Genomic DNA, 14,903 nt, shown 5'->3' with positions numbered 1-14,903 from the left:
TGTACTACTGAAGGGACTATGGTGTCACCTTTACCTGTGTATGGATATTTGTGATATTACATACCTACCTATTAAAAAGGTGCAGGGGAAAACCCTACATGTTATTGTCTACATACACATCTCCCAGTAGATCACCCCTGACCACTTGCTATAAAACTGAATCATATGGCATGTCCACACTTGACCTCAGGAAATAACACAATAGGTAAGAGTAAAGGCTGGTTTTCACTTTGTGTCTATATTGATTGGCTACACCTCCTATTACCTTGCACAGGTATGAGATGGAGAAGCCAAATGCCTTTCCATTGCGAGAGCCAGAGTTCATGTAGTTCCCAACGAGGAGGATAATCTCTAGCAGCGTGGAAAAGTTCTTGCTCTGCCTGAGCTCCTCGCAGGCTGCCGTCACAGACACCACATCCGGCTTGATGTTGTTCAGCTGCTCCTCAAACTGCAGCTTGAACAGGATGGCCTCGAGACGTGGCATCAGTTTTTTCACGGAGGACATCTGCAGAGAGTGAGGGGGGGGGCTTCATCCATTAATCACACTTTCCACAGTTGAACAAAGCAGTCTGTATTCAACAGGCAGTGTTTTAATATAGCGACAACTGCATGACTATCTCACTCGCTCAGCATTTCTTCATGCCTCATTTGTCATCACACTGATTTCCTCGCTGCTTTGGGGCAAGTCACATTCAAGTCAGCTGGCAATTCAAATAATAGCTATTAAACTTGCCGTTTGTTTGTGTGTGTCTTAGGTTTGTGTGTCTCATCTCACCACTACTCCAAACTGTTCAGCCTCAGCCAAGTCATCGTATTCATCCTTCATCTCTCCCAGGGTACTCAGCTGTTCTGTTGATGGCAGCTGTTTGACCAGGTTCTACATGGTAATAACAGAGAAAACACACAAGATTAACTGGATATGGAGACACTTGTGTCTATGTCACAAACTTCACAATGAAAGGAAACTTAGGGTCTTACAACACAGAAATATTGGTCACACATTGCAAAGTGATTTAGTGATTGGAACATCTTGTTTGATTGAAATAAACAAATACAGAAATACAGACAACTGTGTACGTTGAAATATAAATAACCAGCTTTACCAAATATAAGTGAAATTACAACTCCTCCCTTAATAAACATTATAATTCAGATGTTTCTGTCATTAATATTTTAGTACCAATCAATTAAATCCTGTTATCTAAACATAAAGATGTGACATCTGCATTAGCCACTTTGCTAAACTCTTTAGCAATTATCCTAATATTGAAACAAGCTTTGTCCAATACAATACCATGGCATCAACTACACAAAGTAATGGAAATAAATACTGTGAATGAAGCTACTAATTCATCTAAATGAGCAGTACCACAATCATCTGAACTTTAATCATCAAAGACTTCTGCCATAGTGATGGTCACTACTCAAGAATAAGAAATAATGGTGAATTCAAAACTAAATACACTTAATATACTATTCTGCCCATTTACTCTGTGTATAGACTCTGAAGCAGATCTGAGCTCAGTACCTGAACCAGGGACTCTGTTAGGATCTTCTCATTGACCTCCAGGACGGCATCCTTGATCTGTTCATAGGGGAGACGGAACGATCCCAGGAAAATGGCTGCAAGCATACAAAATACAGATCATATTTAAATCCAACTGGTATTTAGTTGAGTGTGCTTTAGAATGTACTTTTCAGTGAAGGAGTTAATTCAATGTACTTGATACTCCCATGAAATTGGAATAGGGGTATCAAATGTCAAAGTGCGGACTTACAGAGGTTCTGTGATGTCTTGGCGTCAATAATCTTGAGCTCCTTCACCTTCTTCTTCTGCAGCTGCTTCTTCTCGTCACCACCATCCTGCTCCTTTTTGGCTGGAGAGGTGGACAAAGAAATGGAAAGGGAGGTGGTAATGTACAGAGAGGGACAGAGGAGACTTTCTTAGAAATTACATATTTATATATATATATATATATATATATATATGTGACTTTCAGATAAATAGTTCAGCTGGCTATGAATAGAAACGATGTCAGACAGAAGGACAGTGGTGAAATCGGTGGATTCTGTGGATTTGAGCGATGGATAGAGGGCTCATGTGATGGCTATAACAACAGACAGACTTGACACAGCCTTCACTTTTTTTGCCCTTTCCCAACTGTATGGTGTCACGGAGGTGATAGGATTATTGCGTCATTGGCCTTTGGTAAGACTGAACTACTATGAAGTGGCTCTAACACTGGAGGAAAGATATGTGTGTGTGTGTGTGTGTGTGTGTGTGTGTGTGTGTGTGTGTGTGTGTGTGTGGGGGGGGGGTAGTATGGTAAATTTGGTCAGACATTTGTTAGCTGACGGCATTTAAAGTTTGCAGTCGGATTACACAGTACTATAACACATACACACTTCAAATTAACTTACTCTGACAAGGTCAGGTCTATGTCAGTGTGTGTGTGTGGGGGGGGAGAAGAATATGCACTGGACAAGATGAACAGGCTTCAGGTTTGAGCGCATTAGAGCCCACTGTATAGAGACAAAGGCACATCATATCTAGGGTCAGTGCATAAGAGGATGTCACACTTGATCCTGCCAATAGTATTAAACCTATTTTAAAATAGGTCACCTGAAAATACAGCACAAAAAGTGAATATCATGATTAGCTTACACCTATTAATATAAGTTGTTATATAAATTGACATGATATTAAATGCACAGGTAACTGTTCAGTCCCCGGGACGAGAAACATGGTATGGAACACCTCTAACTGTGTAAACACAGTACATAAAAAAGTGTATCTTTTCCTTTGCCTCTGTGTTTCAAAAACTATGAACATATTTGTCTCTCCGATATTCGTCTATTTCTCTCTCTCCCTCTTCAGGTCTAGTAATTCTCCTTGTAAGATTTTTGTACTGTGGCCTTGTCCTCGTCTTATCTCTTTAAAAACAAGGCAGGAAACAAGAATTGTTGTCTGGAAAACAGCCAGAGACAACGCTGGTGCAGCACATACAGTACGAGTGTGCTGACCTTCTTTGTCACGTAGTATCTGAAACACAAACAATGCGAGTCAAAATCAGTCCCTGTGTGCTGAGCAGCCCATCTGTTTCCACAGCCAGGTGATGACCTCATATAATGTCATCTGAAGCTATAATAAAGCCTTGACCTAGCCTGAAATCATAAAATATTGAATAATAAAGATGAAATGTTGTGGCGAACATCTGCTTTAATCACATCTATAAGGATTACCTAAACCCATTCAACCCCCCTTTGCTAACATCCATTCATTTCTTCTCTACTTTGTTAAATTAATGAAAAATAGTTTCATTCACGCAGTAACGGAGACAGCCACTACAGCATAACAACCCATTCATGCATCGGCCCATCCTTCCATATGTCCAGTCAGACAGTGCTTTGTCTCCATGCGAGAGACCAAGTTGGACAGTCTGTTAACGAGTCTTGTCCTCTTAATGAGCTCCGCGGCTCTCCATGTAGCCATTCATTGAGTACTCACACACATACACACAAAACAGTCAGTCGGTCAGTGCACGGGGGCCTCAGTATGTCCCAGTGTATCACTCAGTTTCAGCTTCATGAAACTCTTCTATCAGAATCGACCATCATCGTTTCTCAAGTTTGAAATCTGATCCGTTTGAACTCTTCTGCCATATACCTGTGATGTCTGTTATATCACTGTAATCAGCTGCGTGCATATCTTATCATGAATAAAAACTATTGAGTGTCCAGCTCTCCAGCCAGAGTCCCTGCTGAGAGAAGGAAACCATAACAGGAAGTGAACCGGTGCTAACACACACACAGGGTAGGAAAACCCACCAGGACATCAGAGAGGAAACAACATAAATATCTTTGCACGCAAACACATAAACACAGCTGAAGGGCCGGAAGAAACTCAAAGGAGTTGACCGGCCGTCACAAATTACCTTCTCAACACAGAGACACGGACGGGGAGACTGATAACAACCTAAAATTATAAACTTCTTTAAGATGGTGCCATCTAGAAAATGAGGGAAATAAAATCATTTAAGATAAGGGTGAGAGAAATAAAGATAAATATTAAAATCAGTGAAGCATAAGCACAACAAACTCTTGTATGCACAGTTAAACATGCATATGGAGATTTGTACAAAGACAAGTGTACATGCTACAGCGCAAATGACTGTGTAATCTGGCCAGTATATGATCTCAAGAAGGAATAATCCAGTTAGTCTGGGATTTACTGATCTAGTGACAGCATCATGTCACTAGGTCAGTGTGTGTGTGTCTCAGAGAGATGGAGAACTGGTGAGTGAGCATGTGTGTGTGTGTGTACATCTGTGCTATAATAGACACAGTGCCAGCTGCGCTCTAGCCAATGAAATCAGTCTATGACATCATGGCTGATTCATAAAATGGGGGTCTGGTGTGCAAGAGTGTAAAATGGCTGCTCCGTGTTTTCCACATGCACAGCCGGCTCGTTTCATTTATGAGCCAATGGCATCTCTGGTGGAGGCTATCTAGCACTGCACCACGTTGCACTTAGTCATTGCTGGGGAGGAGAGGAGATGACAGAGGCAGAACACAACTGTTACCAGACAGACACACACACACAACTCAAGCAAATATGAACACACTTGTGGAGTTCTGACATCCACATGTTTTATCGTTCCAGCTGCCTTTTTGTTTTCCGTCACACAAAGAAAGACCCTTTTCTGAATACTAATCACTACCACCCCATCTGATTGACACCAACACACACACACACACACACACACACACACACACACACACACACACACACACACACACACACACACACACACACACACACACACACACACACACACACACACACACACACTTATCATTTCCTGGACCACCTTCCCCCCTACTCTCCAACAGCTGCTTGGTACTGAGAGAAAAAAAAGGGGGGGGATGTGTATGTGTGTGAGTGTGTGCGTGTGTCATTGCATGCATACACATGTGTGTCATGAAGAAAAACAAAATTCTTCCATTTGTAACTTCTGTTTTTAATTAGGAGCAGGAGGGAGAAAATAAATGAAATGGGCAAAGGCGGAGGGATGGAGGGGGAGAGGAGGCGAAGGAAGGGTACAAAGAATCATGAGGAGCCAACTCATGCAGAGTTCTCTGTCAATATGTAACTAAGTGTATCCGTGCATGTGTGTGTGTGTGTCTCTCTGCACAAAGAGGAGTCTGTTTATCAGTCAGCAGACCTGAGTGCCCCCCCCTCTCCCACTCTCTTCCTCTCTTGTTCCCTCACTCCTTAAAAGGAGAAAAATGTGTGGAGGGGAAGATGATGGGTAGCCAGGCTTGGAGAAAGAAAAGTAAAAAGGATTAGACGAATGGAAAGAGGTAAAAAAAGAAGAAAAGACAGAGCAAATAAGACAAACATAGAGAGAGAATAAGACACTTTCATCCTCGAACACTCTCAACTCAAAAAACTGTTTCAGTCCTCACTCATAGCCTCTCTCTCTCTCTCTTTCATTCTTTTCATGCAGTGCTTTCATCCCACCATCACCACTCCCTGTTTGCGGAGCACTACAGTTTATTTTTAAACCACTAAAAGCTTTCATATGATGTGCTCTTTTGTGTATCCGCCATGCCAAGGGTGCTTTTCACGGGGCCCTCTGGTGGCAACACAGGAGAAAAGCACAGCATTCATATATATAACTTTTAAACTAACTTTTTCCATTCAACATTCCAGGGCTGGGGATTGTGTAAACTGGAGCAGAGGAGAGGGTTTAAAGTTTCACCATCAGTTTCTGTGGGGGTGAGCTGCTCTTTGGAAAAAAAAAAAAAAAAGTTGCTGAGGTTGCTCAAGAGAGAGAAACGCACAAGACACAAACAAGTCTTTTGCCAACTTTTAACAGCAACACAGACTGAATACGTTTGAGTGAAACTAAATAAGAACACATTCTATTCATGGGTTTAGAAAGTTCTCTTTAAGAATTCTGAAGTCCTTGTATTAAAAGTATTAAAAGTGAAATGAGAAGAACAGAAAGGAGAAGGGGGGGGGGGGGGGGGGGGGGGGGCATAACGTTCTTTGTCTAAAATAAACAGAAGGACAGAACAGTGGCAGACAGAAGGACAGCTGTAGCTTTGGTCCCTTTAAACTTTAAATGTCCAACATTATGTCACTCTCAGAATAAGAATGTGTGTGTGTTACAACCTAAGCGTGTTTGACAGAAGAAGAATAAGGGGGTTTCCACAGTAACCTCGGGTCTGAAAGAGCCCCTTCATCCTGTTTTTCACTGTGAAAGGAAATGAGGAGAAAAGATTCCTGACTGAGTGCGTGCGTGCATGAGTGTGTGTGTGTGTGCGTGTCTGAAAAGGACCAGATGGCAGGGTGGGGCACGGAGGAGGGGGGACGGGGGCAGGATGTGGGAGGGCCAGGATGCTGGGGGAGGGCACATGGGCGTGGCTAAGCTGTGCTCACTTGCGCACCCCTGGTGTATGAAGAGTGTGACTGCACATGAAATTATCTGAACTGATAAAGTTCCATATTATCACAGTATTTTTACGTTTTTAAAAGCTAAAATTGAGAAAAATCTGAATAACTGAACTAGTTTCACTAGAGCCCACTTCTCAATTTTTGCTTCACATCAGAATTATAAATAGTGTCTTTATTCATGTTTACTGCCTGATGAAAGAAATTTGCATTAACTGTTAAAATTATTTTTCATTATTTCGCTGATCACATTCTAATCATACTAATCTAATCAATACTAAATGGACATTCTGGTTCTTTGTCATATATTTTTGACAACATAGCATCTTGTTATTTATTATTATTCAGGCTCACTCTGTAGTTTTTTATATGAGTTGAGATAAATTTGACATGAGGCAGTATATTAAGTGACCAGTCAATTATTTCTTGAGCGACACCACGTTTCAAATCTATGTTGTGAGTTTTAATAATCTTGTTGATGCTTGAATGACACAATTCAGTTTACTTTAAACTAACATAATTACACTAATCTACCATAGACCTTCAATGTAAAGTAGATTTTTTTATTTGTCAACACAATTTAAGTCATTTTGACTGCTCTATTTATTAAAAACAACGTGTATTTTAGTGTAATCTAGAGTGTAAATGGATTTCCATTTAAATGTATTGACAGGAGGCACAAAGTGTGGCTGCTTCAGTGAGGTTACAGTTTTTGTATGGGGTCACAGTGCCCTCCATTGGACAGATTGGTGTACTGCAACCAGACTGCAACTTCACCTGGATACAGTATTTATTACTTTTACACTCCATCACACTCCCCAAACCAGTTGTGTATGTGTGTATATATAGGTGTATGTCAGAGAAAGAGAGAGGGAGAGAAGAATAAAAGCTAAAGTGAATAGTGTTCTGCTTGTGATTGTTTGTATGTGACATAACAAAAAAACGGGGAGACGGCGCCGGAAAGAGTGTGTGGATGTGTTTGAAGGGACAGAGGTTTGGAAACAGTTGGTCCCTGTGTGTCACTGTGTGTCAGTGTTGTTCTCTCAGGGCCACTCTGACCTCCCTCTGCTCTTCTGGCCATGAAGGTCTTCGGCAATGACGCACTCACGGCATGTAACTGCATCGCTGATGGCACGCATACACACACACGGTATGCTGCCTGCATTGCTGATAAGGTGCACTACAGTCGACACACCGACACAGCACTACCTTGAACTTGAATTTGCACTTGCTGAAACCACACAAACAGCCCATAAATCCCCAAAGCAAATAACAGAGGACACAGACAGACCCCCCCCCCCCACCCACCCACAACACGCACACACACACAAACACAGGGAGAGGTGAGTGGCTATGGTCTGCTTATTAAATCAGTCCTATATCAGCCAGTCTCCTTGGGACAGCAGAAAAGATTTACTACAGCAATTACACTGGCTAATTACAAGGAGGAGAGACAGAGGGAGCGAGGGAGAGCTGGAGAGTCTAAAGGAGAGAAGGTAATCAAATCAAAAGCAGCGAGAGCAAATAAAGGTGCAAAAACGATAAGGGAGCAAATAAAAGGGAGAGAGATAGAAGTTGGTTGTAAAGGACAAAGATGATGAGGATGTGACCTTGAGACAATCACAATACCCGGGACTTGAATGGGGAACATGGAGACAACACAAAGACACAAAGGTGCAATGTTAAACTCACAAACCACCGGTGTGTGTCTGTGTGAAAAACAGGGAGAGAGGGGGAGGGAGAGAGAGAGAGAGAGAGAGAGAGAGAGAGAGAGAGAGAGAAAGAGAGTGAAAAAGAGAGTGAAAAAGAGAGGGAGAGACGAACGGAGTGACTCACTGAGTATCTAAGTAGTTTTTCTGTGGTACTCTGGTGTTTGTTATTCACAGTGTGAATGTCCTTGACGCTGCACTGGCCTTCACAGCACAGTGCTCCCTCTACGGGGAGGAGAGTGAATTACATAATTAAGCAGGCTTGCTCAGTGTTATGCTTGGTGTAAATCACCCTGATCTTTGTTCTTTCGCTGTTAAAGACATGCGGTGACGTTGGCAGAAACTTAATGCACTTTGTGTGTGTGTGTGTGTGTGTGTGTGAGAGAGACACACTGACTGATGAGATTAGTGTTCTTTGAAGGTCTGACTACCTGAAGGACTCACACTGAATCTAGTTTGTAAGAAATGAAATTAAGAACTAATAACTTTATACTTAATTGACCCCCTTCATGAATTACAATTTTAACTGGTGCCGTGCCTTACCTTCAATAAACAGCGGAGGCTACAGATTTAAATTGGGGTTTTGTTATTGGTATGGATTCAAAGTGTTGCTCATGGACACATCGAGTCAGGTCGTGCAGTTCAATGGTACCCTCGCTCCACACGGCGCCAGCTGCCTACCAAACGTACTGACATTTCCCTGCAAGTTAAGTGCACTGTTCATCCTGACCGCTTCTATTACATGTGCACAACCATGCAGAGAGTCTCATTGACATGACCACTGAGGTAGAAATGAAAACTTATAAACTGGGTTTCCATCTCAATTAAAAAGTTAGATGAACTGTAACACACATTCACCCCATGAGGCATATTTTGCCCCGGGCAAAAAGGATTAGGTTGAAGCGCTCCTCTCAGCCTTCAAATATTCATTATTACCTTATAGAAAGATAGCAGACACAGAGTGTGTGGGAGCGAGAAGGGGCAAGAAAAAGGGAGAGTGTAAAAAAAAGAGCATGGGTAAGAAATAGAGGGGCAATTTATGAATACAAGCAGTCCTGACTTATGCAAAGCAAAATAGATGAAAGGAGGACAGAGAAAAATGGAGGTCTACACGGTGTCATGCCATGGAGGACAGTTAAAAGCTCATCGCAGGGCTGGAGCACAGACTCATCCTCTGTTAATCCCTCAGCTTCTGTCCTCTCGTCTCCAACCATCCATCCCTTCACTCGTCTTTATCTCTGCTTCAGTGATGAGGACAAAGGAAAGCACTCACTCATTTGCCCCCCCTCCCCTCCATCGTGTCTTGGTCTCTTCAGGCAAGGCTCGCAGGCCTGATTAGCAATTGTGACTTGACCGCATGGTGGAAAGATTGGCACACAAGTACAAACACACACAGGAGCATGTACACATACACGCATATGTGGCAAAGAGAATGACGTGGGCCAGTATTGCTGGGTCTAATAAACCCTTGAGCGTGGCCCATAGACAAAGAGGGGGCTGGAGAGAAGGAGAGAGTTTTGCCTTTTCTAATGTCAGCCATCGCTTGCAGGATACACACACACACACACACACACACACACACTTGAGAAAGTGTATTTGTCTAGCGGCTAACAGATTGGGCTATTTTCTTGTGCTTGTCACTATGCTTTTTTTTTTCAGCCAACATGTTAATATGACTAAACCGAGAGGAGAGAAGAGGAGAGGAGAGGATGTAAAAGATTGTAAAAGGAAAATAGGGGGAAAGACGGATAATATTGCTCTGGGGTAAAGGGGATGAGTAACATACTAGAGAAATTGCAATGGGAGGCAGCATTATGGAGGACACACTGTGGAGCAAATAGGATGAGAAACAAGGATGAAGAAAAAGACGATGAGATATGGTCAAACGGATTAAGAGATAATCAAAGTCCTGCTCCTGGAAGACGTTGCCTCAAAGATGAAGATTAACAGCCAAGATGGACACAAATCTCCATATGCAATCCTCTCATTTTAAACTGGAATTTAATGTATTTAATTTACAGCTTTGAATCTTTTCAAATACAGCGAGTGCAGTGGTCTTGCATCCATACCGCTGAGAACACCGCAAGTCTTTCTTTTCATTGTCTGGTGTGAACCTTTTTCCTTTGTTGCACATGCTTTGGGAAAACTACTGCAGGTGTTTCAAATACATCAATAACACTGGATCATAGTCAATTCGGTAGCTGGAGGGGGGGTGACAACCATGATCTGGCAACCTCCACCTTTGTATTTAAACCTGGGGAAAAGTCTGTCTCATCAAAGATCTGTTGAGGTGCTGCAGGGTTTCCTGTGTGTGAAATCAGTTCTACCTCCTCCCCAAGAGAGAGGGGAAGAAAAAACACCCCCCCAAAATAAACTACACGAGAGAAACATATTTAAACAGAGAGACAGACGTGCAAATTCTCTCCTAGAACATCTGTCTGCTGGCCTCTCTCAGGAATTGGCTGTAGTTGGGGCTAGACAAAAATACACACATACAGGCAACACAAAGACACAAAACAATAACACGCATACACAAAAGTACACACGTAATCCCACCGTGTGCTTAGTGAGTCGTCGGGGGACGTGTTGCCACTCAGACAGCTATGTGAGGCCAGGCGAATGAAAACAATCAAGGAATAACACAAGTATGGCTCAGAGACGAGCATGTGTTTGTGCAAGCCAGTGTGTGTGTTAGTGTGTGTGTGTCTGTGTGCTTGTTGTGTTCACACATTCATGCGCACACACACGCGCACATAATGCAGAGACCTGCCTGTGTGTTCACCCAGTGCATTCCTAGAGGGACTGTGTGTGCAGAGATTTTCTGGGTCTTGTGTAAATAAAAATGATTACTGGCAAGAGTGGCATATTGAGGAAAAGATTGATTTAGTACTCAAGCATCAAGCATGCATGGGTTTTGATAAGTGTCTGAAAATAAATGTGCATTGTAGAGATTATTTTATGTAAAGCGGAGCTACTTCAACTTGCAAATTTACCTGCATGTGAATTGTTTTTATTTGTTTTTATATTTACTGATTTTGGTGTATTTCTGATGTCGAACATGATGCAGAGCAAATTCAATCTAAAAGGCATAATCCTCTTCCGGCATTGGGGAAGGAGTCAATCACCTTTTTTTAGCAGGTTTAGCTTCATATCCCCATTAATATTTGACAATGAAGCAACAGTGTCCTGTATCTTCACAGTGGATGTATCTTAGGTCTGACAGCAAGTCAATAGAATACTCCCTAAACTACAAGACAGGTGCAGTATTTTCTTTCTTCTACCTGTTGTTTGTGCTGTGTACTTATGACCTAGCATGTGTATGAATGTCTAGTGAGCTATCGCTGCTCTCTGTCTTGTCTCTTCTCATGGCTCAGTGAGTGTGTCAGTCTGCATTGGCCCTCTTTCAGAAGCTACTGAGAGATGGCAGCACCATTAAAATTTAACCCACTATCTCACCACTCACCACAAGCTGACAAGTGAGGGAGGGAGGGGGGAGGGGGGGGGGGGGGAGAATGGCAGAGATAGCTGGGACAGGCATACAAGGATATACGGGCATATATCTAACCGCAGATATGCGCGCACACACAGTCATTCCCGAAGAGTTAGTCAGATGTGATAGCGAGAGATGGGAAGCGACAGAGCGAAAGATCCAATACAGATGGGGAGTAAAGAATAAGGTGGAACATATTACCACTTGAAAACACACACATACAAACACACAGTGGTGTGATCTGATGCATAGATGGCTATATGGAAATGAGTGGCATCAATTTAGTAGGGAAATGTGGAATGTGTTGGAATCTTGCGTCCCATCATTCTGCATCATTCCTCATCATTCCTCTTTGGATCCACATTTCCTCACCTTCTATTACTTTCTCCCTCATCAGGTCGGGATTCTCAAACCATCAGACAATCCTTCTTTTAGCTTTCCTCCCTCTTCTCTCTATCACTCTTTAAGTTCAATATTTTTTGACACGTATCATCTCTCTGTACTCTCTCTTTCACTGTCTTTTGTCTCCTTACCATTTTCTCTCTCTCTCTGTTCCTATCCTTTTCTGCCCCAGTGGAGTGTGGGATAGCAGGCAGAGCTGGGAGGCCTAGGGTCTCTTAATTAAGAAGCAAGGCGGAACGAGGCCACAGTTAACAAGGACACACACACGCACTGCTTTACTTGTAAGGACCATTTTTGTCAGCAGGCCCAAGAATCAAAATTAACCATCAGCACCATGAGTCTGACCCGAGGCTGTACCCTCTAACACTGATCTGCACATGTTTGATACTTTCACCATAAATCCAGGTTCTAATCCCATTTTTTTTAAATGCCTTGACATTTTAACAGTGTGTTCATTTGTAAAATCTATATTCAAATTCGGCTGCACAAAGACAGACGCAAAAGAAAAAACACACATGATTTCCTCCTCCTTCCTTCCTTCCTCCTCACAACACCTAATCAGGGGTCTAGGATGAAATCTGCGGGGCTAGGACTCAATCAGCTAGTGCAATCAGACACAGGCCACACACACACACACACACACAGACACAGACACACACATAATAAGCTTTGAGCTGACGGACGAGGAAAAGGCCATGATATTATTCAGTCTACCTCATCACCACTGTAACCAACACACACTCACACACAGACACACGGAGGAGGCGGGATGGAAGCAGCTATTTTGAGCGGGTGTGTGCGTGCGTCCATTCTCTGCGAAGGTGACTTTGGGCTGGCTGGAGTGGTAATTGGGTACACATACAAATGCCTTTTTCTTCCTCTTCCCCACGTTCGCTTCACCCCACCCCACCGCCATGCTCCCTCTCTTTCCCTCACTACAGAAGCCCGAACGTGATTACATTTCCGACATGAGTGAGGGGTGAAGAGAGAGAGAGAGAGAGACAGAGCAGTGGAATGGAGAAAAAGTGAGGGAGACAGATGACTGACTTGAAAAACAAAGAGGGGGTAGAAAACAGCCCTTGCACCGAAGGGTAATAAAAAAAGAAACAACAAAAAAAAGAAATGCACAGACATATGTATATATACATTAGTATTTGCTCTCTGTACACAAACACACATCTATATATGCATATACATCATTTACTCGGCAGGGGAGCGAGGAAAAGCGAAAGAAAAATACACAAAATGTCACTCAGACTGTAACCCTGATCTTTTCTGTTGAGACTTACGCAAACGCACACACACACACACACACGCAAATAGCGCATGGCCATCTCATTTCCTCGGACGAGTGACATTTCTCTCTCTCTCTCTCCCCTATTCTGTCTCTCCTCCTGCACTTGTCGCTGTGGTGATGAAATTAGCATTCCTTTCCTTCCTCTGCTTCTCCCTCCCTCGATGGCTGGACAAGAGGTTAGGACCACAGGGACAAAAGAAAGAAGTGAGAAAGAGAAACAAATGGAAAGATGGGAACAAAAGAAGACATTAAGAGGAAAGAGGGAATAGCCTGAGCAAGACGTGAAGACAATGAAACAAACAGAAGGCTGAGTGCGACAGGCTGAGGAGGAAAAAGGATAGTTAAGACAAAGACAACAAGAAGCAATAACCGAGAGCAAGAGAGGAAAAAAGAAAAATACAGCAAGTGGACAGGAAGCAGACTTGTGGAGAGAATAAATGAGGGGGGGGAATTTAGCCTCGAGGGAATCGAATCACCATGACAACCTTCTCCTGTCTCCTTTGCTGTCCAGTTGCATGACAAACTCCTGCTACCTTAGTGGACCTCAGCATGGATCGACTCAAATCAGTCATCAATAAGCGATGAAAGTTACTTAAAAAAAGTTCCCTCATACTTTTAATGATTAATTTCAAAACAGTGAGTATAAAAGAACCCATAAAGAAACAACAGGGTAAAAAACATAACCATTTAAATTATGCTGGGCAATACTGATTGAGCCTGCTTTGTTTGTCATGCATGAATGCACTCCACTTCAGTGCAGGTGCATAAATCCGCATGTGTGCCTGTTTCTACAGGGACAGGGCCCGCAGAGTATAATTAAAAGCTAGAGACAGAGTCCTTGGGAGAAACAAGAGAAGAAAACTGACCTTTAAAAACACAGAGTGAGATGGGGAGAAACAGCGAGGGATGAGAGAGGTGTAACAGAAGATGGGAAAGTGGGAGACAGACTGAATTAGATTATGGTGAATTGAATGAGAGAGAAAAAAAAAAGAAAGAACAAAAAGGTGAGAGATGGAGCGGGACGGGAAACATGACTGGACTGAGTTGTTTGCGGGGGAGGACCAGAGGGAGGGACAGCAGAGCGGGGAGACGTACGCTGTCTCAAATAGGAGTCATTACACTCACTATATACACAGAATACTGTCATAGTGTTTGTCCCAAATCAAACCCTGCCCTGGTGCACTAACCCGAAATGACAATCGCAATATGTGCCGTGATTGTCACCAGTCAAGATACCTGCAGAGTGCTTCGCTCGCAGGACTTAAGGACAGACATTTTATTTTCTTGTGTGTGCTGTATTGTGTCTTGCGACAACGAAATTACATCAGCATTGCACTGACGAAGTACACTCCTTCGGCCACCATTTTCACAGCTACTCTTTCTGTTATGTCATCCAGATGGTGACCTTTCAGGACAATGCGTTTGCATCTTATTAGAAGCGACTTTTTAAAAAGGGATTTGGGTGCATGATCAGGCTAATTTTAACGCACTGCATACTGCAATACTTGTCATTGTGAATGCACATATGCACCGAGCATTCCATGT

General features: G+C 42.8%; 1 protein-coding gene across 1 annotated transcript in view; it reads right to left on the bottom strand.

The window, feature by feature from the left end:
* Positions 1-12,977, bottom strand: part of LOC128445583 (protein diaphanous homolog 1) — a 29,876-nt gene extending 16,899 nt beyond the window's left edge. Inside the window, exons 1-6 of the mRNA XM_053428336.1 lie at positions 12,807-12,977; positions 3,025-3,043; positions 1,779-1,943; positions 1,529-1,623; positions 776-877; positions 266-505 (exon numbers count right to left, since the gene is read on the bottom strand). Coding sequence (XP_053284311.1) covers positions 266-505; positions 776-877; positions 1,529-1,623; positions 1,779-1,943; positions 3,025-3,043; positions 12,807-12,977 — 792 coding nt within the window. The remainder of the gene's footprint in view (positions 1-265; positions 506-775; positions 878-1,528; positions 1,624-1,778; positions 1,944-3,024; positions 3,044-12,806) is intronic.
* Between the last annotated feature and the right edge of the window lie 1,926 nt (positions 12,978-14,903).

This window comes from Pleuronectes platessa, chromosome 8 (assembly GCF_947347685.1).
Source record: "Pleuronectes platessa chromosome 8, fPlePla1.1, whole genome shotgun sequence".
In the NCBI taxonomy this organism is placed as follows: domain Eukaryota; kingdom Metazoa; phylum Chordata; class Actinopteri; order Pleuronectiformes; family Pleuronectidae; genus Pleuronectes; species Pleuronectes platessa.
This window is presented reverse-complemented; position numbering and strand designations above follow the sequence as displayed.